This window comes from Alligator mississippiensis, chromosome 1, assembly GCF_030867095.1.
Source record: "Alligator mississippiensis isolate rAllMis1 chromosome 1, rAllMis1, whole genome shotgun sequence".
Classification (NCBI taxonomy): Eukaryota; Metazoa; Chordata; order Crocodylia; family Alligatoridae; genus Alligator; species Alligator mississippiensis.
In genome coordinates, this window is record NC_081824.1 from 241131830 (window position 1) to 241159697 (window position 27868).

At 46.4% G+C, this 27868-nt stretch overlaps 2 protein-coding genes across 5 annotated transcripts in view; one reads left to right on the forward strand and one right to left on the reverse strand.

Moving 5' to 3' along the window:
* Nucleotides 1-20319, reverse strand: part of ATP6V1A (ATPase H+ transporting V1 subunit A) — a 35287-nt gene extending 14968 nt beyond the window's left edge. Inside the window, exons 1-7 of one of the 3 annotated variants that reach the window (XM_019496179.2) lie at nt 20180-20319; nt 9567-9662; nt 7891-8019; nt 4791-5005; nt 3800-3937; nt 3169-3320; nt 2194-2356 (exon numbers count right to left, since the gene is read on the reverse strand). In XM_019496179.2, the coding sequence (XP_019351724.1) occupies nt 2194-2356; nt 3169-3320; nt 3800-3937; nt 4791-5005; nt 7891-8019; nt 9567-9648 (879 nt within the window). In that variant the 5' untranslated portion in view covers nt 9649-9662; nt 20180-20319. Of the gene's footprint in view, nt 1-2193; nt 2357-3168; nt 3321-3799; nt 3938-4790; nt 5006-7890; nt 8020-9566; nt 9663-13827; nt 13934-20179 lie in introns of those variants that run through there. The other 2 variants (XM_006269380.4, XM_019496178.2) reach the window with 2 other exon arrangements.
* Nucleotides 20320-20414: 95 nt separating this feature from the next.
* Nucleotides 20415-27868, forward strand: part of NAA50 (N-alpha-acetyltransferase 50, NatE catalytic subunit) — a 43448-nt gene continuing 35994 nt past the window's right edge. Inside the window, exon 1 of one of the 2 annotated variants that reach the window (XM_014594432.3) lies at nt 20415-20626. In XM_014594432.3, the coding sequence (XP_014449918.1) occupies nt 20619-20626 (8 nt within the window). In that variant the 5' untranslated portion in view covers nt 20415-20618. The remainder of the gene's footprint in view (nt 20627-27868) is intronic. The other variant, XM_014594433.3, reaches the window with a different exon arrangement.

Consider the following 27868-nt stretch of genomic DNA (forward strand, 5'->3'; position numbering starts at 1 on the left):
TAACATGGTTGAGTCCTTACGACCAGGCTACACTCCACATGGTAGAGCAGACATTGGTGGAAGGTTGCAGACAGAACTCCGGATGTCCAGGACAAGGGCGCCTCAAATAGAAAACTCGTCAATACGTCTTATAGAAAGTTACCACTCAAAGACGGGAAGAGGTGGGCGGTGGATCAGGCCGCCAAACTCCTCTGAATAACACACAGGGTATCTATGACCCTGCCGCGCACCCAGAGTCCCCACGAGATGGATGTGGAGTCCTCTTTGGCTTGGGCGGAAACTGCTCAAGCCTCTTATACGGCTAGCAGGCCAATCGCTAGCCGCCACGTGGGAATAATTTAGCACTAGCCAATAGGGACACAAATTTGCATACGAAGAGCGGGAACTCTTTGCACCGTGCATTTCTGTGTTGCAAAGAAAATACACCCTGCAAAGACAGCTGCAAAGTGTCGGGAACTCTCTCCTTTGCACACAGGTTCTCTGTGCAGCAGAACTCCACCGCACAATGAAGCTGTAAACCTACGGGGATAATTCTTAGTGCCGAAGCACACACAAAAAAATCAGACCTTTGGGTCATGACATGTATGAGAAGGATCTTGAACAGTATGCAAGAAATACTGAGGGGAAATTTGCCAGTTTAAGCCTTGGTGGATGGAGCAATGTACACAATGATCCAATAATATGTGCCTGTGTGACAACAGAAGATGGGGTTGCATATCTTTAAGAAACAATAGATACATCGGAAAATGCCCATACAGCAGAATATTTAAAAGACATGGCAGTGAATGTTGTAATAAACTGTGAACAAAAATTCAACTGTCACATGTACAGTTTTGTCACAGACAATGCTGCAAAGATGAGAAGATACTTAGAAGAAGAAACAGAAGGATGCTCCTTAGTAACATATGGTTGCAGTGCCCATTTAATGCATCTTTTAGCCTAAGACTTAAGTACTTCTCCAGGAATAAAAGAAAATGTTGTTGAAGTCGCAAAATACTTCCTTAACAACCATTTTGCTTCAGCTTCACTGAAGAGAGCAGGAGGATCCAAATTAAATTTTCCCTCAAGACGTTTGATAGAATTCTGTGGTCGATTGTTTTGAATAATTTATTAAGAACTGGCTTATTTTCATAAAGAATTGTGAAGAAAACCATGATAAAATAGATGAAAGTATCTCATCCAAAGTATCTAACACTGGATTAAAGAGGAATGTAGAGAATATGCTCAGTATACTGATGCCTATATCTATAGCCTTAAACTTCAGAGAGATTGTTGCTGCATTGCTGATACTGTCGAAATTTGGAAGGCACTTCAAGAGACATGGTTTCTGGTTAGGTATTTCTTTCTTCATTCTCAACCCCAGATATAAAAGTAGATGCCTAACTTCTGAAGAAGATGATGCTGCCATGGCATGGGCATCTCAAAATCACTCCTCAGTTATGCCAGTAATAATAAATTTCGGGGCTGGAGGGGAGCCATTTAAACAGTACATGTTTACTGATGATGTTTTGAACAAAGTCACTCCCCTGAATTGGTGGAAATCATTAGCTAGACACCTTGAAACAGAGTTCCTTCAGTTGCTAAGCCAATTTTTCACAGCAGTAGCTTCCTCTGCAGGCACAGAGAGAATATTTTCATCATTTGGTCTTATTATTAATATGATAATATTTTCGTTATTTGGTCTTATATTTCATCATTTGGTATTATGACAACAGATGTTGCAAAAAGCTGTATTGAGTTGTAAATTAACATGTTTTAGTGATCAGATTTGCATGACTGTTTAAAGAAACATGAAGAAGTATCAGTGGGAAACTTGATTTAAACCAGTGGTTTAAATCATGGTTTTATCTGTGATTTAAATCATTATTTAACTCAATGATTTAAAAATCAATCCGCCCCGTCAACAACTTGGAGAAAAAGATTCTGTTTAGATAGACAATTAGACCCTCATGGCATGATTTGACCTTATTTTAAAAAAGAAGTTAGATAAATGCACAGGTAGGTAATGACTTCAGGAGCAAACATTGAAACCAACTGCCAAGTGGTTTCCAAAAAAGGCACAAGAAATCCAACACACACCAGCTGAGGTGCCAATACCATCTACTGCATCAAGCCACTGTACCAACAAGTACAACAGCACCATAGTAGTGACTCTTCCCAAAACACTTGGCTTCCAGGAAATTTCACACTAACCTCTGGAAAGTCTCTCAGTACTTCAGACATCTCATTTCCTCGCTCTCCACATCCTACATAGATGATGACATCACTATTGGAATACTTTGAGAGAGATTGTGAGATCACAGTCTTTCCACAGCCAAATGCCCCAGGGATAGCAGTTGTACCCCCTTGTACACACCTGAGTAAGGAAAGACTATGGTTTATTTTAATGTCAGAAGAGAGAGTTCTCTTAATTATACATTTAAATTATTTGCTTCTTGGCACTCCAAAGCCACCTCATTCCACTTGCCTACACAAAAGGCAAGGCCAACACAGGGATTTCTTTTTGCTTCTGATCCAGAACATTTTTATTATTTGTTGAAACATGAGAGAATAGGCTGGCCTCCACCAACATGCCTTACTGCTGTTAGTGAAGTATGAAACCTGTACAAATCTAGCCAAGTACTTCCAAAAGAGTACACCCTCTCTTTTGTATAGACAGGAGCCTCCAGAATGCACAGGCTAAATACCTACAACTTGAGATCATGATGGTTATGTAATGACACACATTAGGGCCAATGTTGTCGCACTTCACTTCCTTCCAAGTCAGGCACTGAAATCTGTATTTTAAACAAACAAGTGCTCGAGGCATCAAGTCCTTGAAGTCCCTACTAGCTGCAGGTGTTTCTACACACACACACACACAAAAAAAAAAAGCCCTTACTTTAAAATGTTTCATTAAACAAATCCTCTTTCCAGCATCCATCTTTTCCCTCAGCCTCCCCCTGAATTAAGTGCCTATCTTCTGGTCTTCCTGATAATCTAAACCAGTCCCATTTTCAGCGATAAAGACCTTGACTTGTAACACTTGTAGCCTCCTCAGGTAATTATGTTTTACTTTTAAGTTTTCCTCTTTGTTTTGGTGTGCCATGATGATCATACTTAGCTAAAGTGCTTAAGTTTTCTACCCTCATGGGAGCAATACTCTACAAAACCACAGGTGGTACTCACGGAAAGAGTGCATCTAGGACTCGCTGCCCAGTCAGCAATGGGTGATTGGCTGGTAACTTTTCAGTAACAGGACGGATTTGTCGTACAGGCCAGACCTGGACCATAGTGAATTTCTCCTTCACACCTTCAAACTCCAGCTCCAAGACAACATCCTGTCAGAAGGTAGCAGATACTCATGTAAGTGAACAGCTGAATGCTGAGCCAATGGGAACTAACCCATCAACAATTACCACCATTAACATCTGGATATTCTACAAAGGCTTTTCAAATACCTCAATATTCTGTCCACAACCTGCCAGAAGCCCACTTCCCCAAAGCACTGTAAATACAGGGAAGTCAAGCAGCAGTACAAAGCCCCAGCTTCAAATAAGCTCTCATACTGCACAGTAGTTACAAAATGTCACTGAACTCTCCACATACAGGGGGAAGTGCATGACTGCGCTGTGGGACAGCTAACACTGCACATCTAAATTGGTCCAGCTGAACCGTGAACAGCAGTTCATTTTCAAAAGATACTCAGGTAAATGTTGTTGGCAGCAGGTGACCTGCAACTCTATTTTAGCTAAAGCTATATGGCAAGAAAGGCACATGCACCTGCTGAACACCACGCACTGAAGTTTAGCAAACTTACAGAAGCATCATAGTTCCCTGGAGGAGCAATGTATGTTACTGTACCCCTGTTTCTTGGGGGCAACATGATTTTGTGTTTGATGAGGGAGTTTTCATTCACCACTCCATAAATGTCTCCACCAGTGATGTGACTGCCAACCTAGAATCAGAACAAATATCTGTCATGTACAGACACATCAGTTTTACAGCATCTATGTTCAACACCAGGACTCCATAAAATGCCATACACAGGTTTAAGTCTACCACAAAGAGCATCTCCTCCCTAAATATACTAACAACACAGTAGCCTATTTGTATCATTTACCAGATCTGCAGCAGCACTGCTGGAAGCGTGCTATCAACATTCAAGAATGGTTATCATTATATGCAAAGGTTACAACACTAAGGCAGGAGTCCAAGTATTGTGTAATACAAGGGCCTCCCTGTTCAGATCAACTTTGTTATTATTGAAGAGATCAAAAGGAATTATTGGAATTAACACCCTCTGTGGTATTATAAAGTCACCTGGGTACCAAAAGCTTTACATTAATACAGGGGTGTCAAACTAATCTGGTCCTGCAGGCCAGATGAGTGGCCTATATCCTCAAGGGTTGAATGAATGACACATGGGCAGCACCCCTGCCACCTCTACATGCCAGATCCAGTGCATATGGTACTTGCTCTGACTGGTCTGGGACTGCACTGGATGAAGCATTTGGCTGCCCCCACCCACAAGATCCATTGCACTCTGACTGGAGAAGGTGCTACATGTGAAGGTCCTGGACTAGTCCTGCATGGGGCCAGATGACATAGCTGTGTGGGCTGTATCTTTTACATCCCTGCATTAAAAGGCACAGACATTCATTGCCTGTTGTCATGGTCCCTCTGCAGTCCATCACAATGTCCTGTAAATAATTATACCCACCCTCTCAAATAAATAGCCTGGGAGACATAGAGCCTCTACACTTTGTACCTCAGCCCAACAGCATGATTTTCCAACTGTTGTAACCTACCCGTAAGTTTTTGGAAGGTGTGAATTCCCACTTGATGTCCCTGCTAAGAGCTGACACGTTGACACCTCTGGGGATGTAGATACTTTTGGTCAGAGTGTTGATGTCTGACAGGGGCCTCTGGATACCATCAAAAATAGCTCCCATAATGCCAGGGCCCAGCTCCACTGACAGAGGCTTGCCAGTACGAAGTACAGGATCTCCTACAGACACACCAGCTAGAGAGGTCGGTTAAGGAAAAAACTCATCTTTATGGAGAGGGTGCATGTTACCAGAATAGACCATTTCTCTGACCAGCTCATTGGGTTCAACTGAGGAATTATATACACTGCCTGTTATTGTCATGAGTTGGAACTACCAAGGAAATGAAGTTTCCATTCTCTAGAGACAAGGGACTGATCTGATCATCTTTCCACAATTCAGGGATTCTGGTTTTCCCTGTTGAAAAAACTGCAAATTCTTGGATTAATTCTCAGTCCAGCTGCAAGTGCCCCCCTGCTTTGTGATGCTAAGCAGCCCCAATATGCTGGTGCCCTGCCCCTGCCCATGCCAGTGCCCCTCACTCCCAACTACAGCCCCCACAGCCCTGCTAGTGCCCTCTCATTCCCAACCCACTGCCCCACACCTCCAGCCCTCCAGTGTGTGAGAAAGAGCGAGTGTGTGGGGAAGGCAGGGGTGGCACATGCCCCCACTAAGAGTTTTGTGCTCATAGCCTGGTGCAGGGCTGTAGCCAGGCTGGATCAGCTCTGGACAGGAGCTGCTTCCACAGCTCAGTAGGTGGGACCTGACATGAGAAGGAATGTTGTGCCATGGTGAGGTGTGGCAATGGTGTGGTGTTGTACCCCTGCTGCTGCAGGACGGCAGGCAGGCAGGGGGCACTTCATACTGGTGGCTACGGAGGCACAGTGCTCTCTCTGGTGCCAGGTCCCACCTACTGGGCTGTAGAGAGCTGATCCAGCCTGGCTGTGGAGGTAGCTCCTGCCTGGAGCTGGTCTCGCCCAGCTGCAGCCCAATGCCCTGCTGTGGGTGCAGAAATCTCGGGGGGGGGGGGGGGGGGGGGCCTGTGCCGCTCCTCACTTGAGTAGCCTGTACCACCTCATCCCATAGACTTTACCAGGAGGGAGCTGTGGGAGTCGCTTTCCACCACTGCCTGGCTGCCACATGCATGTGTGTGGACACACGCACGTGGCTCCCCCCTGCCTGATTGCCCTCCTCCCACTCCCTGCAGCCCCAAACAGCGCCTTGTAGGGTGGAACACTGCAATTTTCTCCTTTAAAAGAAAATCTGCACTTTTCTCAATTAAAGGAGAAAATCCAAGTTTTTCTGCAGCAAACAGAAAACCCGGATCTGTCCTCATGATCAGGATGGACACACAGAAAGCCCTAAGTAGGCTGTAGATAGCTATGTTTCAGAGTTTTTGGCTAAGAAGTTGTTAATGACCAAAGCAATCTTACCACACAACTCTTCAGAAATAGAATGCCACCTGTCTTGCAAAAGTAGCAAACCTATTGGTTTCCTGCTTCAGGAGTGGTTAATAAAACAGTGAAATAGTCATTAGTCCCTTAGGTTGGGACAGTTTTCCAATGCTGTTTTAGATATAAAAAGTAGCAATTTAGATTAGTGCAATTTGAGACCTTTGGCACTAAGTGCTCTTGAATGAGCCCCAAGCAACTTCCTGCAGTAGAAGCTGAGTTTATAACATCTGCTGTATCTAAGCTAGATCAACAGCGAGGATTCCACAAAGGCAAGTAAGCAATGCACTGCGTTTTGCAGATAAATCTAAATCTGACCGAAGGAGGAATCCTGCCCAATTACAAATGTTATTTCATAGCGCACTGGGCATTTGGGGGGGAAAGGGAATAGATTTTTTTAAACACAAGCCAAGACAAAATTTGATTTTTCTATTTGTAGTTTGTATCTATCAGTGAGGTAGTAGTAGCCCTCTACGTCCAGAGAGAGTTCAGTGTTTGACTTGTATCTGAAGTCAAAATTCATAACTTGTTTATTGGTAAGCATAGTTTGTATTATAGAAGCAATGTTGTAGTTTGAGGGGGTTATTATTCAAGTAATACCAGGTGACACAACATACTGTATGAACTTGCATACACTATCCCTCCCCCACTCCATTAAGACATTCACCCCGTTTTCAGAAGGCTATGCAAAGAAAAAGATTCATCTTGCTAGCAGTACAAACAGGGCAGTTGCAGTAGAAGGGAACCACCGCTAACTGCCCCTTTGCTGTTGGCTATGGATAACTACCCCCTCAGCAACAGGGTCTGCCTCAGCAAGTTTAAGTATGTTTCTTCAGCATGTGCAGAGTTATTGCTCTCCTTTTGTTGAGAGGACATCCTCAAACTGCTGCTGCGGTAGACACTGCTGCTGATGGAGGAACTGTCCACAGCCAGCCAGCAGCTAGGGGGTTAATGAAGTGCTATAGGTTGCTGCTTTCTCCTACTGCAGCTACCCACATTTATACTGCTGGCAAGTGAGAAAATACTACAAAACCAAGCCCCAAAATGCCCTCAAGCTGCTCCCAATGCAGATGCTCCTACTCAGTCAGTAACAAGTCTACAGCAGGAGGGTCTGCCTGGGGAAAGGCAAAGTAACCCTAAACATGCTGCACTGTGGCAGTGTAGTGAGCACATGGGACTCCGTGGCCCTGGGCAATACGAGCCTTGCTCACTGCACTGCCCCATGCAGCATGCACAGCGTGACTTCCTTTTCCCTGGGGCAGAAGCTCCTGTTCCAGAAGCTGCTACTGACTCCGTAGGAGTGTCTGCACTGGCAGCAACTTAAGGATGTCCTGGGGTTTGGCTAAATTTCCTTGGTTAAACAAATGCGCCCCAATGTCCAACAACTGATTTTCAGGAAAAAGGCAAGTGTAGCATGTGAAGAAAAGCCAATTGACTTGTTGCCTCATTTAAAAAGATTCCAAAGCCTGCATGAGATACAAAGAACAGATGCTTTTGCCTGCAGCTACAGATCTGGAAGCTACTGGGTAATCTTGACATCTGGTTTAATTCAAATGGGTTTATTTTCTCTATTCTATTAATCACCCTACCTTTAGGGCCAAACAGTCCAGCAGAAACAAACGGAAGGATACATGTTTCTTCATAAACCTGGATAGTGGCCATATCACCCTCCAGTCGGATAATTTCTCCCACCAGCTCACTGTGGCCAACTCGTACCAACTCGTACATTGCTGCACCTGCCATGTTACAGGCAGTAACCACTGCATGAAAAACACATCTGGGTGAACCTCTCCTTTGCCAGTTTTAAGTTTTTTCTTCAGAAAATAAAACAAGGAGTGCTGGAAACCCAGTAGATACTGGATTTAGTAGAACAATTGTGATAAACCTTTCTGGCAGGCATGGCACAAATTAAAGTGCTCTTCTCCCCAAAACCTGCCCTGATCCGATCCCTGCTCTCCCAGAGGCATACCTAACAGTTTGCGCTGTAGTGCCAGAATAGAAGCAGTGGGACTTGAGCTATAGACTGTGGACGTGGTCAGTGACTGACAAATCACAATAATGGGTGCGGACTACATACATAGCAAAAGCTTAAGTTACAAATAATGTGTGTGTAAGCTGGTATATAAATCAATACGCTTGCACTTAATCAGGATCCTGGAAAAGTAGAGTAAGAATCTGTTAAACATGGGTGCTAATATCAAGCTAGGCCAAGTACTTGGACAGCTGCGCTTTTAACAACTTCTAAATGGCTGAAAGCCATGTCACTCCTAGAGGGGCTGTAAGGAAGCAAAAGCTGAAGGCAGGAGGGTGAGTACAGAGACCTTGCCAGCCTCAGGATGGCATGGGAGCAACAGCAGAAGCCGCAAAAAGGGATTGGGGAGGGGGGGGCTTTTGACAGTGACAACTGACACCTCCTCTTGCATGAGGAGCCCTGCCCTCCCCCCAACCTGTCTTCCCTGCCTCCATTCTGGCACTTATGTTTACTGACTGCCTAGACTAGCAGTGGCATGCATGTTGTGGGATGGCCACCCCAGCTGTTGTTAGACCCCCCTGCCCCCCAGACATGCGTGCATTCGCACACACTTTCCTGGGCTTAACAGATCTCCATCACAGCTTGATGTCTTTAGAAACTACTGCAGTCATAACATATCCTGGATCAGCACCAGATTAGTGTTTTAACCCTTGTCAGAGACTAGGTGGGTTTAAATAACCATCCTCCTAGAAAGCCACCTTAACCTCACAAGGATTATTTTCCACCTCGAGACCTAGATCCTGTCTACACAAGAGAGCTGCATTAGTGGCAGAGCTTCGTTAACTAAAGAAAAAAATTGTACAAGGGGCCACATTCCTAAGGAAGCTCAACCTTCATCCGGGGACCAGTGTCTGAAAGATGCTAGCACCAAGACAAGATAGACTGTCCAGGAATATACAAGAGGAGGAAAATAATTAAAGTATACCAAGGAAGCCTTGTAGAATGAACCATGACGACTCTGCTGTGCTCCTGGAACAGACTCACCACGCTGATATTTCCCACTATAAATGCCAACAATCAATTTTTAAAAGATGTAACTGGTACAAAATGGCAGACCATTGAAGGGTAATGAATAGTAACATTTCACTGAGACAGCTCATAGTCTCTCACACTTCAGCACAGCGTAGAGGGCTTCTTCTCTAGGCAGGGAGTGGGATGAAATAATTAACTACATTGGGGGCTTTACTACACTTCCTCAAGCAGACAAACATGAGTTTTCAGAAAAATGCAGAATCCAGATACGACTCCCCACTTCCCCCACTGAGTAGCACATACCAGGTCCTGAGACTCCATGGACATAGCCAAAGAAGCTCTCCCTGTCCTCATCACGGATTTTTGGTATCTTGGAGAAGTCCATCTCACCCTTTTTACCTGCAAAAAAAGAAAGTCAGTTAATCTGACACAGGGCATGAAGAAACCTAATCCAGCAAGCAGTGATCTGACTTCCTTCAGGCCAGATATGGCAGACTACTCAGAAATACTGATTTAAATATTCAACCTACAGTATCTACATACAATACTACAAAACATGCATTAGAGCATTAGCAGGACTCCAATTTCATTGAACCTCCAGGACCACCAAACTAAATGGAGGAGGATCAGGAAATGTACGGGGGTCCCTTACTGAATGTGGGAGACAACCTTGTAACAGCAGATGCAAAAAAGGCTGAAGAGCTCAATGCCTTTTTTCACCTCAGTCTTCACAGGCAAGGGCAGCTCCCAGAGTACTGCACCTGGCAGCAGTTTGTGAAGGAGGAGAGCAGCCAACTGTGGCAAAAGAACAGGTTAGGGACTACAGTAAAAGTTCCATTAACCGGCACTTTACAAGCCAGCATACTCTATTAAATTGGCATGCCGGCTTGTAAGGTAAAGTGAAACCTGAAGTGCCCACTGTGGCACTTCTAGTTTTGCCGAGCCCCCACAGCCCGGGGGAAAGCAGCCTGCGCTGCTGAGCCCCCATGGCCTGGGGGCATAACAGGCTGCGTGGGGCCTGCCTCCCTGCCCCGCGGAAGGGGCAGCGATGCCCTGGACAGGCAAAGCCGCCTGCTCGAGCGACTCAGTTAACCAGCATATTTTGTTATCTGGCATCCCCCATTCCAGGGGGATGCTGGATAATAGAGCTTTTACTTTATTTAGAAAAGCTGGATATATACAAGTCCATGGGGCCAGATAAGATGCACCTGGGGGTGCTGAGGGAGATGTGTTTTGGGCCCCCCACTACAGAAAGGAAATGGACAAATCGGAGAGTCTAGTGGAGGGCAACAAAAATGGTGAGGGGGCTGGGGGACATGATTTGTGAGGAGAGGCTGAGGGAACTGGGCTTATGTAGTCTGGAGAAGAGAAGACAGAGGGGATTTAATAGCAGCCTTCAACTACGAAAGGATGGAGCTAGACTGTTCTCAGTGGTGACAGATGACAAAGCAAGGAACAATGGTGTCAGGCTGCAACAAGGGAAGTTTAGGTTAGATAGTAGGAAGAATCATCTCACTAGAGGGGTAGTACCAGACCAAGTTACCCAGAGAGGTTGGGGAAGCTCCATCCTTGGAGGTTTTCAAGACCCAGCTAGACAAAGCTTTGGCTGGGATAATCTAGTTGGGGATGGTCTGGCTTTGAGCAGGGAGCTGGACTAGATGACCTCCAGAGGTCCCTTCCAACCCTAGTTTTCTATGATTCTATGAAATGCTCTCCAAGTATAACCACTTTGTTTTGTTGTCCCTCCCCAGTTCTACTTGTGTTACTATGGAAGTACAATTCTGTTACAGATCTAGCTAGGCAAAAAGCCTACTCCTCCTTATTTGCATGTCACAGGAACACCATTCTGAATTTAAAAGTGCTGTGTTGCTAGCCATAGAGAGCAAGGACTCCCAAGTATCCACAGGATGGGCCCAAGACTGGCAAATGGTTTAGCCCCACCACTGTGCCTTTCAGAACAGGCTTGAATTTACTCACACAACCCTCTGCCAGAGTCAACATTAGGACTCCATAAGGCTTAGCTATTTGCCCCAAGACCTATTCATTAGGGCAGAAAGATGTATGCTTTACCACTAGCCAACCCCATACACATGCCCACCCTCTTGCAGGGCTCCCATCTCAGTCTGCTCTCTACAGGTGGTCAGGTAGTCAGCGGCCGCTTTCCAGGTCATAGGACCTGCTCTTCTGTCATATATGGACTCCTTGCTCCTTACCCTCTTCTGTGGCAGTTTTACTCCAGGTCTGTTCCACAGAAGAGTTCATTTTTCCCCAACTTCACTCTGCCACAATGCCTACCACCCTAAGCAAGTGGGATTTTCCAAGCCCCAGTGCTCACTCCAGCAATTCATTCAAGAAGCCAGACACAGATGACCATGACTCAGTCCCTTCCAGCTTGGACTGAACTGATCATCTAGAGATCAGACATGCTGCGTTCCACTAAGTTGGAGCAAGCGAGTCCTTCTGTGCATGGGTTGTCCAATGAAAACTCATACCTAAGTATTAGAAGAACATTTTTAAAGTTGCTGATGCACCAGGTGACTGACTCTTATATGGACACCAAGGTTAATCTGAAGCACTGGATCTAGCAGTATTTTCCTACCCATCTTGGCTTGCAAGCCAAATAAAAACTACTGTATACCTTACATTCAACTGCTGCTCACATCAAAAAAGCAGCTAGACCTAGAATGCTTACAATATTGCAGGATTTTGCCCATGGAACCTCCAAGGCCAATGTTTCTGCAGAATTAGGCACTATCTACCTAGACCTTATAAGAAAACATGTTGACGCAAGGACTGGGGCAATTTTAATGCAGACCAAGCTAGTCATACTCATAATCATTTAGCTGCCAGAAAAGATGGACCACAATATGTAAAGAAATAAAGCCTCACTCCCAACCAGGTCAGCAAAGGCATGACAGGACTTGCAGCAGAGCATAGAATACTGGTACAAACTCAGACAGGGGCCCACACCCAAGAAACTACTGAAAACATAGCAGCCAGTGCCAAACAACAAAAGTGGCTTAACTCATCTTTGGGAAAAGCTCCCAAGACTGAAAAAAAAAAAACCCACCAAAAACAAAAACCAAAAAAAAACCCCCAAAAAACCACACGTGGTAAAGGAGCACACCTGAACATAATTTTTTTTAAGGACAGATGAAGACATATATTCTGACTTGCAGGCTTCACTTTTCTCCCCAACCTGCTGTTCCCACTCTACTTTGCTGTGCTTTATCTGTAGTGTTCCTAGCTACATTCCTTATCCACCACTCTCTCCACATCAAGCATGGTAGAATTCCTCCATTAAATTGCTGGAGAAGTCAAGGGAAGTTTCAAGTTCCAAATCCTAACCTCTGTGCACAAAGCAACTCTGATTTACCAAGGCCTCACTGCCTGCCATCTCACTCTTCCCTCTACAATCTTACCTCATGCAGACCTTGGGTCTAGGAAAGCCTCCATACCATGCTGTACCCAGGTCCAAACTATGCCTCTGCTACCAAAGCCACCTCAACATTGACACCTCTTCAAAAGGCTCATTCTTGGAAGTGCTAGATACATTAAGACATTTCCTAGTGTGCAGCTCTGCAACATGTCTGTTTGGTGCCCTCATGTTGGTTACATGTCCATTCCTGGTTACTAAATCCCAAGCATAAGGATCTTGTCTCATCTTATACTGTGTTTAGGGTCTTTCATGCTTGAGACTAATAAACTGCCACCTCCCTAGGATCCACTGATATCAGCACATGTAATGCTGACTGACAGATGTCGAGATCATGGTTAGCCACCACAAACTACTGACTACCAGCTAGGATTAGCTTCATATTAATACAGCAAGCAACTTTACGATTCTGCCAAGATTTTCTAGCCTCATGAAGTTCGTTACTACATTCAACCTAGTGTTACAAAAATGTTCATTCAACTGCCTACAAATGAAAGTTATTTTACTTTTACTCCCCAAACGTGAGCAGACAAGTTGGATAGAATGGAAGATGCTAGCAAGCATTAGTTCCCTATGTTATATTTGTAACAAACAACCAAAAACAAAACACCAAAAACCCACCACTTCAAAGATGCTTCCAAGGGAGTTTCTAGTCTGAACATGACTGTATTCTGCCAAAACAGATCTAGCTTCAGAATGAGATGGTTAAAACAAGCTGTAGGTTGCCTCAGCCCTCCACAAATAATTCAGTGTTTTATAAATGGATCCACAGATAACTGAATAAGCCAGGCCACAAGTCTATTAGTTTTTTTACCTCTACTTCTTACAGCAAATTAATTTGGTTTTAGAGTTGATTCTCCCTCTCCCTCAAGGCATTCTGATATTAACACACACACACACACACACACACACACACACACACTCACTGATGTTCCATCACAATTACTTTTTTGACTCTTAGTGTAGAGACCCGATTCCTCATCACAAGCTCCAAGGACCTCTGAAATGTAAGCTCCAGATCAAGAAAAACAACTCTCAGGAAAAAAAGAAGTCAAAGATGCCTTTCAATATCAGGGAGTGAAGGCCTGAAGACTGGCCATAATGCTATAAATGCAGAAAGTGTCTTACCTTGCTTTGTGGCAGAGCACAGAAAAAAAATCCACAGTTCAGATGAAGCCCCCCCCCCAGAGTTAAACACCCACTGTTTACAGTAAAAGACTGTCCTTTCCAACCTTCCCCTACCACTCAGCACACAGGGATGAAAAATCCTGCTGCAGAAAGGGAAGAAATTCCAGGCCCACAGCAGAGACAGTCACCTGACTTGATGAGTCATCACTCTGTCTCTCCTCAATAGCCAAGAGGAAAGCTGCAATAAGCAAGTCAGGATGCCCAAGACCCTTGCTGTGTTTCAGTTTATTCAACTATCAGGAAAGGAGGTTTCTTTTACTATTCACAGAAAAGTCCTTCAAGTGCTTCCAATATTAACATAAAGATACTGGAGGCAGACAATCGTTAAAAACATTTAACTGGTCAGCTGGTAAGATTCAGGTTTAATACATTAATTTCAACAGGAATCTTTTTGTGATTTTACACAGCTGCTGCTTGCAACTCAGACAGCACAACAGTGATCTGCTGAACATAGAAACTAATTTTGCCAAAGCTTCTGAGAGCACTGCTGAGCAGGAAGAGCCAGGCAACAGCCTGCAGAAAGAACACTGCTGATGCAGTGAAGAAATTGCAGAGAAACAGCAATATACTTACTACCTCAGTGCTTTAAATAGGTAATGAAATATGTCAAGGTAATTAACGTCTGTATGGTGATTTAGCACTATTAAAACTAAAAGCCTTCACACTAGCTTAGCTAACAGAAAAGAACTGTACACCACTTAAATTCTATCACTTGCACTATAAAATAGTGACAGGCCAGTAGTGTGCTACAAGATAGGATGTTGTCCCTGGCCAGGATAGTCACAATTTTTAGAAGTCTTTTCCACCTTAAAAACAGTAGCCTTAGAAAGCATAATTTTATTAATCTCTTCACTTCAGGATGAGAACACAGAAGCAGCCAGCCCAGACTTTGCAAAAGACTGACTGGTGCAATCCTGCAGCATTAAGCTGACATTGCTAGGATTCAATTTACTGGGGTCATACCCAGCAAGCTTAGAAGCCATTGATTGCTCTTACTGCATTTGAAACTGGCAGAACTCACTTGATTCTCTGTAGCAGAAAGAAAACTTTATCTAATGGGTATCACAATCGATCACAGATATCTATCTGTGATATCACACACACAGTCTTCGACTTGCAACATTTCAAGTTACAACGCTTCACACTTACAATATTTATAAATCGACACCCTGTTTCAATTTTCTGATGTCAGTTTCAACTTTACAACCATTGATCGGATGTTCCTGGCACGATGCGGCAAGTCCTCTGTGTTGCCCATCTCCCTGGAGAACATCTGTCCAAACTTCCTTGGACACTTTCTTTAAGAAAGTGGACAAGACTCCAGAAAAACCTGCAGCCAAGACTCCTGAGAAGAATCTAGCCAAGAACCCTTCAAAAAGTCTAGCAAAGTCACCTCAAAGAAGTCCTTCCAAATCAATATGATTGCTATTTACAATATAAATACATTAATGTAGCTATGTTACTCATCTATAATTGATTGAGTACAAAATTCTGGGGTATTTTTGGTGAAAATAGGGTATTGGGTCTTGGTTCAGGAACCAATCCCCCATTTATAACATTGTTTCTTATGAGAAAATTGGTTCTGAGTTACAACATTGACTTAAGATCCGGTTTTCAGGAACCAATTATGTTGCAAGTCCGAGGACTGCCTGTATACACATGTATATATAGAAAGTCCCTTCAGCCTTTTTGGTCAGCATCCTCAGTTGAGATGGTTCTTGTCTGGTATTAGGTAGTGTAGCTCACTCATCAGACTGAGCCAGGGCTATATTCAAAGGAAATTGTTCTGGTGCCAGCAAAGATCTCTTGCACTCTGTTGGATTCCGTTCTCCTAATGGACTAATGAAATGTGCAGATCACCCTGTGTAGGCACCCCTCAGGATGTGTTGCAAGGGCTCCATGATTAGTACACATTAGACAACCACTGCTGCAGCAAGCTTCCTGTAAATTGGGTGACTTACATTTCCTTTTCCAATTGAGAAAACCTTCAGAAAAGGGGGGGGGGGGGGGAGGGTGGAAGAGGGGGGTGGGGAAGAAGCAGAACTATAATGGATCATGTCACTGTAAATAAATGTGGAAGTTAGACAAGATTTCATAGGCCTTAGGGCTGGAAGGGACCTTAGGAGATCATCAAGTCCAGCCCCCTGCCCCACAGGCAGGAAGTCAGCTAAGGTCAAAGGATCCTAGCAAGATAAGAATCCAAATGCTTTCTTAAAGGCGGCCACAGTAGGTTCTCGCAATGGCAATGGTTCTGCTGTTTATAGTATAGGGTCACAGCAAGCTGTCATTCTCCCAGGGGAACTGAACCAGGTCTCCAAACTCCATACAAGCCATCTGGAAGGGAAGCCAATACACTCAGTGATCAACACCTGACAACTAAGGAAATTGTCACAGGAACCAAGATGACATTGATGTCTGGAAGCTGAAACCAGGTTTCAGTGCAGGGAGGGGTGCTGGTGGAGGGCAACCTACTATGAGTGCAGACTTCCCCATTCTTCTCTGGAACAAGTTACTTAAATTGTGAATCTCATATCACCCACCCAGTCCTAAAAATTTTTAACAATGTCACAAATCTTAAGAAATCCACTGCTTGGAAATTACTTCATTCCAAAACCAGATTGTTTCTCAGATTATTATGTTGCAGAAACCAATCAACAGAAGCAGCATTAGATTGTAGTAAGATAAATGTTCTTCATTTAAAAGGCATAGGGGTTTTTCCTGTCTCTGCTTGTGTCTTCTTTTGAGAAACAGTTATCAACCAGGTTACCATAACACCTCTGGGTGCTACAAAATCCCTTTGATGTCACAAAATGCTGGCATTGTTAGGTGTGCAAACACCTATACAAGTCACAAAATAAACCCAAGGATTTTAAATAGGAATCCATTGCATTAAGAAATTCTGATCTGTTGTGGTCTTTTGAGGGGTTTTTTTTTTTTTTGCAATAGAAGTGCTCCATTATTTTTCCACAGTCAAGAAACGAATGAAAACTTAAGAGCTGGCATTTTCTGAAGAGTGCCTTAAGTCTAAAAAAGGTCAAAAACTAATTTTGATATGTCTAAAGTAATTTAAATCTTCATTTCTGTCAAAGGATTTATTTACTTGGATCGGTCTCTGTTCTTAATTGAAGGAACAATATCCTTCAATCTTAAAGATCATTTCTCACAAATGTTTGCCAGTAATTTAAAACTGACAACACCAGTTTTATAAAGGTTAAAAATATTGATGGGTTTCACTTCCTAACTACTTGAGATTTCAAAATTCTAGGCTTGCTACAATCACCTATGGAGTTTCATTGTGGCTAAGATCAAATAAAGGAAGAAGAAATAGTCAAGTATCATCACACAAGTGTTTTGTATTAGGACAATTGTTAATATATTTAATCATCTTAAAAGCAAGTGAGTAGTGAAGCTGGAAATTTTGCATAAGTCAGAACTATTCACTTAGTCAAGACAGAGGGCTGAGTCACCTTGGAGTGACCCAACACAAGCTAGGTTAATAAGCAGTCTGATGGCAGATGAGGTCAACATTGACAAGTGCAGAGAAACTTTTATTGTAGAAATGGTCTTTACTTGTTTATCTTTCCAATAACTGTATCAACTCAGGAAAGAGACATGGGCCTTATTGTGTATAGCTCAATACAGACTTCCATCAACATGGACCCACCACAAACAAACAAACCCAGTCCACGTAAGAAATGGGAAGAAGACAAAAAATATTGCTGTGCTAGGAACCAAAAGTATGCTCTGTAAAACTGTAGGATCCCACTACATCCAAAATGAACACAGTAGAATTAGAAAGATTCAGCTGGGCAATGAAAATGATTACCAGACTGCGAGAACTCACAGAAACATTAAAGAGATAAGGCTTATCTCTTTACAGACAATATAAAAGGACTTGATGGGAGTAAAAAGAATAAGTGGTATAGATAAGGTAGCTATTTCTACTAACGTCTCTTATATTACAAGAAATAGGACAATGGGGATAAGACAACCTCTTTAGGCAGTTATGAAGTAGGACATTGGGATTTGTCCTAAATAGGGGGGGAAAAAAAAAAGATCCAGGATTTATGTTGTTTATTTGATTGATACATCACACTTTCCAAGAAAGGCTTGGGGTAGCTTACAGTAAGGGAACAAAACAACATAAAAGCAAGTAAAATATTAAGTTAAAATTAACCCCCTTTGCCTCCAACAACAGCCTAACTTAGCTTTGTTTGCTAAATGCCTACCCAAATAGAAACATCTTACAGTGCTTCCAGAGGATGTCTAGGCTCCCTTATACCATGAAGCAGCAGAAATAAGGCACAGAACCAACTCTACCTCCTTGGCACATCACACAGTACACATGCACACACTAACTAATGCTAGGTAGGAAAAACAGGCCAAGAAATTTGTCAGTCTTGTCCCCTTCTCTACAAGCAACAGGGGTGGACATGCGTACACAAAAGACCTGCTACAATTTCTTTTGTCTACCCAACCCCCAACCAACAGCAGTCACATTTTTCAAAACATAGTGATTCAGGATGAACCATGCATGAATGATGTTCCAGCCTGGTCTGCTGTCAGGTTTTCTTGATGCTGTTCCTCTCCAACAGGTCATGTGGACACTGCTGATCAGGAAACAATCTCAGTATTTCCAAGTCAAAAGCAATTTAACTTTGTAGTCATGGGCCAGAGAGAGAACTATTTTGGCTCTTCCCCTCTCAAACTACCATCCCAACTACCATTCCTTTTGCAAGGCAATGTAGTCAAGTGATGATGCTAGTACAGGGGTGGGCAAAATATAGCCCACAGGCCAAATATGGCCCACCAAGCCATTTATCTGGCCCATGGGGCCCCTAAAAATATTAATTTTCTAAATTTTATCTGCCCCAGCAGCTTATCAAAGCTGTCAGGAGCCAGAGGCAGTAGGACCCAAGGGGAGCCTCAGTAGGACTGAAAAGCCCAGCCCTGCCCACTCCCAGCCATTTCTCTCCCTTCCTGCCTCCGCCCTGTTCCAGCACCCCCTAGCTGCCAGCTGCACCGCCCAACTGGGGAGCACGGGACTGTGTCAGTATGGGGTGTGTGAATGACTGCACGTATGTATGCAGGCGGGCACAGTGTGTGCATGTGTGTGTAGGCATGGGCAGAGTGTATGTGTGTTCATAGGCTGAGTCCCATACACATGCACCCACACCCCCCCTCGCACTGCCATATACACAGACCCCCCTACATCCCCTCACACCCCCGAGGCACCCCACCCCCCACAATATACAAGCATAAGACTTCATTTTAAGCTACTGTGCAATCATGTCTATGTGTACTGCACAAACGCATGTATATCTGGACAATATTTTTTTAAACCAAATTAATGAATGCTGTAGATGTTTGCTTTTTAAACTATACTTTGGTATTTTTCTGGTTCTGAGATGGCAAAACCTCTTGCTGAAAGGAATACTTCTCGGAGCATGGGGAGGGTCTTCTGGTGGCAAAGGTCAGGTGTTAGGGGGTGGGACTTCCAGTCATAAGATGGCAACCAGGGGGCAAGGCATCTGTCAAGGGGTGGGGCTACCAATACAGCCCTCCACAGCTTGTCAGAACTTGGTAAGCAGCCCTCAGCCTGAAATAACTGCCCGCCCCTGCTAGTAGGACAGCCATTACATACACAGCAAACAAAATGGTAGGCATGTTACCTTATGATCCACCATCTTTCTGAAAAGCCACAGGCCTTGTGGCTTTGAACTGAGGAGCCTAACAAATTGACTCTGTTAGGCTCCCCTAACTTGCTTTGTTGCAAGCAATAAAGACGGAGAGCCTTTTTAAATGACCATCTTTAACAAGCCTTGGATAAATGAATGACAAACGCGGAAGGAGGCAGGGGCTCAGGAAACAGCCTCCCTACGGGCTCAAACGGAGAGGCTGTGCCAAGTCAGAAGCACAGGGAGCGGCATGTCCATGAGACACCTGGTTACCGGCTAACCTACAGCAGTTTCTGGCCATAAGGTCCAGTCCTCGCAACCGCGCGAAAGCGAAGAGCGCCGGTCGCCTACGCACCCGCTCTAGGCGGGACCTGCCTCAGGGACGGGAAAGGCCAGAGCGACGCGGCCGTGGCTCCTCCTACAGCCACCAGCCTAGGCAGGAGCCGGGAGAGGCGACGCTCCCTGGCAGCGGACCTACCCCACCGCTCCTCAACAGGGCAGCCGCCGCAGAACAGGACGACGCGCCCGCCAGGCCGGGAGCCCGTGACGCAGGCGCGGGGGCGCAGCCAGGTCGGCCGCCTCCCAGGGGCCCGCGAGCGTGGAGGGTACATCACCTGAGCACACAGCAAAAACTCCCAGCCTTGGCAGTGGCGGCAGCAACAACAAAACAACTTATCCGTCGCTCCGGACCGCCTGCGCATGCGCTCCCGGAAGCCAGGAAAGCGAGAGAATCCTTCCCACTCACGTAACAGGCGCAAGAGTCATGTGATTTACATCCTGCGGTCATGTGATACAGCCCTCCAGCCATCGCGCGGGAGCATAGTAATACCGCTGGAGGTTACGTAGAGCGTGCCTGCGTTGGAGCGGGCAGCGCGGGGTCACGCCGGCGGGGCGGGGCGGGGCGGGCGGCCTGCGGCCCATGTGGAGCGGGAGCAGGAGGCTGAGCCAACAAGCGCCCAGCGGCGGCAGCAGCAACAGCAGCAGGAGGAGAAGGAGAAAGAGAAAGAGGCCGCCGCGTCGCCAGGCCTTGCGCGCATCCAGTGCGGCCGCGCCATGAAGGGGTGAGTGCGGCGTGGGCCCGGCCCGAGCGGGGCGCCGGGCCTGGGGTGGCGCCGTTCGGCACAAACCGGCCGTCGCGTGACCCCGCTCTCTACCTGCGGGGCCGGGGGCGTTCCGGGGGCGCGGCGCTGCGCAGCTGGTCTCGGCTCGTGGGTTGCGGGTCGTTCCCCCGCGGGGGTGGAAGAAGCCGTCGGAAGGGCCCGGCTGCGCCGCGTTTGCGTGAGGGGAACTCCTCCGCGGGTCCCGGCCGCTGCGGGCCGAACCACGTTTCCGGCGGGGTCTTCTCCCGCGGAGGGTGGCGAGGCGACCCCGCGCCTTCTGGCCCACGGCCGTGTGGTGCTGCGTGTCATTTCTGCATCAGGTGCCTCCCTGGGGAAGGCAGACTTTGCCTGCCTGCCCCAACAGCTGCCTGGAGAGCTGGCAGCAGCCCCACAAATGTAGCTGGCATTGCTCTCTCTTGGGTAGTGTGTGGATGGACCAGAAAGGCTCCTGCTTTCTGGAGTTTGGCCCCTGCCCTGATGGTGCAGGGTTGGTCTGGACTTGCCAGAGCTTGGTCCCTGATGGCCCAGACTGGCCTCAGCATGTGCCAAGCTTCTGCATTGACCATCAGGGCTGGTGCCAAGCTCCAGGAGCCCTGTGCCACCACCCCAGCTGGGCAGTGCCTCCAACCGCAGTCGCCAAACCTGCCCTAAAGGTGCTGGGTGTAGCATGTGCTCCCTCACACCTCAATCTTGGCACTACAAGGTGTGAGGCTACAGCCTGGATGGACCCAATGCTCCATAGCAGTAAGGGTGGCCTGGCATGTGTGGAGTTCCATCTGCCTTGTGACTTCCCATGTGTCACCTGTGCCACCCTCCTCTTCCACCCCCTGCCCCCCCACCCCCAACTTACCTGCAGGTAGCTGCAGGAGCTGCACCCACCACCCTGCCTGGTTGTATTTGTGTGATGTGTTGCATGCATGCACATGGCACCCCCTGCCTCCAGTGGCCCTCCCTCTAACCCCAAACACTACCTTGCAAGCTGGAAGTCTGGTTTCCTGTTTCAAAGGGGAAAATTTGCATTTTTCCATGGGGAAAAAAGAAAACGTGGATTCTTGGTAATCTTCCATTTAATGCCTGTCAATAAAGCAGTGTCCAATATAATCAGGTCTTTAGGTCTTGTGGGCAAAGAGGCAGAGCAGCCTTGTAAGGAATAGGTGGGTATGCAGGAAGAACAATAAAATTGATCAGCAGCAGGTCGCATGTTAGATGTGCTTCTTTATGGCTGAAGCTAGAACTTGGTTTCAGCTTGGATTCCCCAGGTTTTTTGATTTTCTGTGGCTTGGCTCTGCTTGGATTCTATATCAGTTTTGAATTGAAAGAGAGAGTATTATTTCTTAGGCTTGAATACATTACATTGTCTGGGCAACTTTCTGTGTCAGGCCAGAGCAGACTGGAGTCTCCAGATTTACATGTAGTATACAAAATGCGCCTGGGTGAAAACTGTCATTTCTCTTATCTGGGGCTTCAGTGAATCTGAGTTGGGGGGTTCATTACAAAAGAACAGGAAAAACCACCCAAAAACCTATTCCTTGATGGCCCTTTAATAATAGACTTTTTTCTCAGTTGTGCTTTTACTTAAATCAATTGTGAAGTTTGCCAAATTCCAGGGGAGCAGAACAGGCCTGTGATATTCTATACTTTTCTGTCTCTGCTTTTCTGGCACTCCTAATTTTTTTTGGGGGTGGGATTTGCTCCCACAGGTAAGTCCGGGGTGGGGGGTGGGGATTGAGGCCTCCATAATGAGAGGGAGTTGGGTGGGCTGGGGTTTGGGCTGCGGCCCAGCTCAGGCAGTATGTGAGGCTTGGGGCCCAGGGCCATGTGTGGCTGCAAGGCCTGGACAAGGAGTGGGACAGCTCTTCCAGGGGGCAGGGGAGGGGCTGGCTCCCCACTGGTGTACACACTCCTGGCGGGAGTATAGGAGGGACATGACCCTTAGATTTGTGAATGGGGCAGGGGTTGGCTGTGGGCTCAGGGCTCCCTGCTCTGCTGGGTGAGACCCAGTGCAGCAGAGCGGGGCAGGGAAGTTCTGTGCCGCCACCACAAACCCTGTGCTGCCCGGGCAAAGTGCCTCCTGTCTGTCTGGCAGCTGTGGCCCTTCTTGGTCTGTCCCTCTGTTCCTCCTCCCAGAAATGGAGGTGTATGTGGGAGTTCCACCTGTCCTGCCTTGCCTCTGTTTCTGGGAGATAGTGCCAGTTGGACAAGGAAGGGCTGCAGCATGAGCCAGTTCTCCTGCCTGCTTCGGGTTATTGGAGAATCCTAATGCTGAAGGAGTGTATGTGTGCTGCAAGTGTTCTTGGTCTGACTGTGCACCAAACGCATGGGGCAATTTTACCTGGTAGCTGTAAAACCCAGTTTTGAATGGCTCTATATGGGAATTTTCTACTAAGTGCATGTTAGTTAACATGTACTTGAAAGCATAGTGGTAATCTTGGGAGCTTTGTAGATCAGCTCTAGAGCCTGAGCAACAAATGAATGAATGAGGCTCCTAGTGAATAAGGATGAGGGAAGGAACCAGTCACATGGTTACTTGAGTTTTTTATACCTTTCTAATCCAAAACAGACAGGGTATGTAGTTTGCAGCCCTTTCATCCTGCCTCTAATTTTGGAAGAGCTTGCAGCTGCCTGATAGGGTTTTTTTTCCCCATTCCAATGTCACACCCTTTGTAAACACTCACAAGACCTTTGTGTGAAAAAGCTAGATCCAGAAACTCCATTGCAGGGAGCATGCAGGAATCAATAAGCTGAGGGGCCTCTTCTGGTGGCAGCTGTAGCTTCCTTGACATAGCCTGTTCAGAGTACTTGGGATTCCTTAACTGTGTACTGCTACTGTTTGGAGAAATTCCCACAGTTCTCTTTAGAAGGAACCTCTGTGAAATTTGTGGCCCATTGCCCATACACTTTTGCTTTACTTAGCTGGTCTTAAACTTCACTTTCATTTTTTTTTTTTTAATTTATATTGACTTTGAACCATGGGGAAAAAAACATGAGTGAAAGGAACTTGACTTCTACTGTCTTTAGACCTTGCTGCTATTCAGATGCAAAGTGATGTAAAGTAGGGTTGTCCTCAGTATTGTCTCCTTTATATATGGATATATTTCTTTTTTAAAGCCGATGCATTGTTCTGGTAACATTTTCATGCTACTGTCTCTGAGCACAGAGCGTAAAACAGAAAAGCTTACTAACTAAAAACAGCTCAAATTAGCAGTCATGAAATTCGTGATGTCTCAGAAAATTAAGTTCTGCTCCTCATTGCTGTTAAAGGGCTGCATCCAAAGATAAACTTCAAAGAAGTAAACAAGAAACAGGTTTCTGGGAGGCTGGATCTGTAGTCTATAAACATCAGGCTCTGCTTCTGATTGATTCTGTTGTGTTTATGAGCCTTGAAGAAGATGAGGCACTCTTCAATGGTAGATGCTATACAAAAAGATAGTAAGGGACAGTCTATGCCAAATGAAGAGTGTTGCAAACAAGAGCTGCTTCTCTGGAGACAGTTGGCCCAATGGGAACCTTAGTGAGGTGATGTAATGGGTGGAGGACATCAGGCACAGACCAGAGACTTAGCAAGGCAGTGTCTGAAGCCAGGAAGTGCATGTGAAGATTATCTATGGCTCTGGCATGGAACTTACACAGAAGAACTTCTTGAAGTAAATTCTACCAAGGTAAGGATTTATTTTTTTTCCCCTCCCCTCAACCCTTTCTAAAGTTTAGGATGTGAGTTTGTGTAAAGTCCTATATAAAAGGTTCAGATCCATTTGTCCAGATCGGAAACATATGTTTCCCAGTAGAGTTCTGTACTATGTCATTTGTACACAACCATTACTTTGTTTCCATTGGGAGGAAAAAAAAAAGATCTTTCTGAATTGTCACAATATATTAGGGCTGTGCGAAATTTCGCTGCCAGCTTTGTTTCAATGCTGTTTCGACTCATTTCGAGGTCAAAACAGCAAAATCGAAACGAAACAGATATAGTCAAAACAAAACAAGGCAAGTTGAAATGTTTTGCCGTTTCAAGGCTGTTTTGACATTTTGCCCATAGGCTATAATGGGGAAAGTTGAAACAACCGATAACTTTGTCATTTCTGGCCTGATTTGGATGAAACTTGCAGGAATGGTAGCCCCTTCTGAGGGCATGAAGCCTGCCAAGTTTCAAGGAGATAGGTGCAGGGGGGGTTGGGGGAAACTGTACCCCAAAGTCTTGAAAGCAAAACTCATGTCATGTGTATGTGTTAAGCCACAGCAGGGTCAAAACTGCGGGCATGCTAGCCCCTGCTGAGGCCACAAAGCCTGCCAAGTTTCAAGGAGATAGGTGCAGGGCTTTGCAGGAAACTGTACCTCAAGCTGTGGACAAGCAAAACTCGTGACATGGGTGACACTATGTTAAGGTGCAGCAGGGTGAAATCTGCAGGCCTGCTAGACCCTGCTGAGGCCACGAAGCCTGCCAGCTGTCGGTGCAGGGGTTTTGGGGCCTTGCACCTCTGGCTGCTGACAGGCAAAACTCATGACATGGGTACTTCTGGGACTGTGTCTGTCTTGGGGCACAGGGGGGGGTGAAAACTGCAGGCCTGCTAGGCTCTGCTATGGCCGCGAAGCCTGCCATCTGTTAAGGAGATAGGTGCAGGAGGGTTCTGGGGACCTGTGCCTGTAGCTGCTGACAGGCAAAACTTGTCTCAAACTCCTGGAAGATCGTTTCAGGCTCAACATTAGGAAAAACTACTTTATAGATTCATAGATTCATAGATGTTAGGGTCGGAAGGGACCTCAATAGATCATCAAGTCCGACCCCCTGCATAAGCAGGAAAGAGTGCTGGGTCTAAATGACCCCAGCTAGATACTCGTTTAACCTCCTCTTGAAGACCCCCAGGGTAGGGGAGAGCACCACCTCCCTTGGGAGCCCGTTCCAGACCTTGGCCACTCGAACTGTGAAGAAGTTCTTCCTAATGTCGAGTCTAAATCTGCTCTCTGCTAGCTTGTGGCCATTGTTTCTTGTAACCCCCGGGGGCGCCTTGGTGAATAAATCCTCACCAATTCCCTTCTGTGCCCCCGTGATGAACTTATAGGCAGCCACAAGGTCGCCTCTCAACCTTCTCTTGCGGAGGCTGAAAAGGTCCAGTTTCTCTAGTCTCTCCTCGTAGGGCTTGGTCTGCAGGCCCTTGACCATACGAGTTGCCCTTCGCTGTACCCTCTCCAGGTTATCCGCATCCTTCTTGAAGCGTGACGCCCAGAATTGCACGCAGTACTCCAACTGCGGTCTGACCAACGCCTGATAGAGGGGAGGTATCACCTCCTTGGACCTATTCGTCATGCATCTGCTGATGCACGATAAAGTGCCATTGGCTTTTCTGATGGCTTCGTCACACTGCCGGCTCATGTTCAACTTGGAGTCCACTAGGACTCCAAGATCCCTTTCCACCTCCGTGCCACCCAGCAGGTCATTCCCTAGGCTGTAGGTGTGCTGGACATTTTTCCTCCCTAGGTGCAGCACTTTGCATTTCTCCTTGTTGAACTGCATCCTGTTGTTTTCTGCCCACTTGTCCAGCCTATCCAGGTCTGCCTGCAGCTGTTCCCTGCCCTCCGGCGTGTCCACTTCTCCCCATAGCTTTGTGTCATCTGCAAACTTGGACAGAGTACATTTCACTCCCACGTCCAAGTCGCTGATGAAGACATTAAAGAGTATCGGTCCAAGGACCGAACCCTGCGGGACCCCACTGCCCACACCCTTCCAGGTCGAGACCGACCCATCTACCACGACTCTTTGGGTGCGACCCTCTAGCCAATTCGCCACCCACCGAACTGTGCAGTCATCCACATCACAGCCTCTTAATTTGTTCACCAGTATGGGGTGGGATACCGTATCGAAGGCCTTCCTGAAGTCCAGGTATACAACATCCACCCCTCCTCCTGTGTCCAGGCGTTTCGTAACCTGGTCATAGAAAGAGACTAGGTTGGTCAGGCACGATCTGCCCGCCACAAACCCATGCTGGTTTCCCCTCAGCATAATTTGCCCTGCCGGGCTCTCACAAATGTGAGCCTTGATAATTTTTTCAAATACTTTACCAAGGATGGAGGTGAGACTGACCGGCCTATAGTTGCCCGGGTCCTCCTTCCTCCCCTTTTTGAAAATGGGGACCACGTTAGCCCTTTTCCAGTCCTCCGGGACTTGGCCCGTGCGCCACGAGCTTTCGAATATTCCCGCCAGTGGCTCTGCAATGACGTCGGCCAGTGCCTTCAGCACCCTCGGATGGAGCCCATCTGGGCCTGCCGTCTTAAAGGCATCCAGTTCTTCCAAATGACTCTGCACCACCTCAGGATCTACGCATGGAAGTCTGGCGCCTTGCTGCTGCCTCTCTACAACCCCAGTGAGAGACTTGTCGTGCCCCTCGCTTAGGAACACTGAGGCAAAGAACTCGTTGAGGAGTTCAGCCTTGTCCCCTCTATCTGTCACCAATTGCTTCTGCCCATTTAGCAGGGGTCCTATTCCTCCCTGGGCCTTCCTTTTACTCCCAATATATCTAAAAAACAATTCCTTGTTGTCCTTTACTTGGGTTGCCATCCTCAGCTCCATGGTAGCTTTGGCCCACCTAACTGCCTCCCTACAAGCACGAGCAGAGGAGGTATATTCATCTTTAGTGATCTCACCCTGTTTCCACTTTTTATGTGCTCCCCTTTTGGCCCTTAGGCTGCCCTGGATTTCTCTGGTCAGCCATGGAAGCCTCCTGGCCCCTTTCCCTCTTTTGCCTCGCTCGGGGATCGTCTTGCTTTGTGCCCAAAGGATCGTTTCCTTTAGGCACAGCCACCCTTCTTGGGCACCCATCCCATCAAAACTCCTACTCTGCAGTGCTTCCTTGACTAATCGCCTGAGTGTAATGAGATCAGCTTTCCTAAAGTCTAGCACTTTCACCCTACTAGTTACCTTACCCACTCGCCGTCTTATGTTGAATTCTATCATAAGGTGATCACTGTCTCCCAGATAGCTACCGATTTGGAGGTCCCCTATCATGTCATCTCCCGTTGCCAATACCAGATCCAGTATGGCATTCCCCCTAGTGGGACCATACACCTCCTGTGTCAGGTGGAGGTCCTGTACACAAGTTAGAAACCTGCGTGAGCGATGGGACCTTGCTGTCTGCGTCTCCCAGCAGATGTCCGGGTAGTTTAGGTCCCCCATGACTACCGCCTCTTTAGCTTTTATGGTCTCCGAGAGTT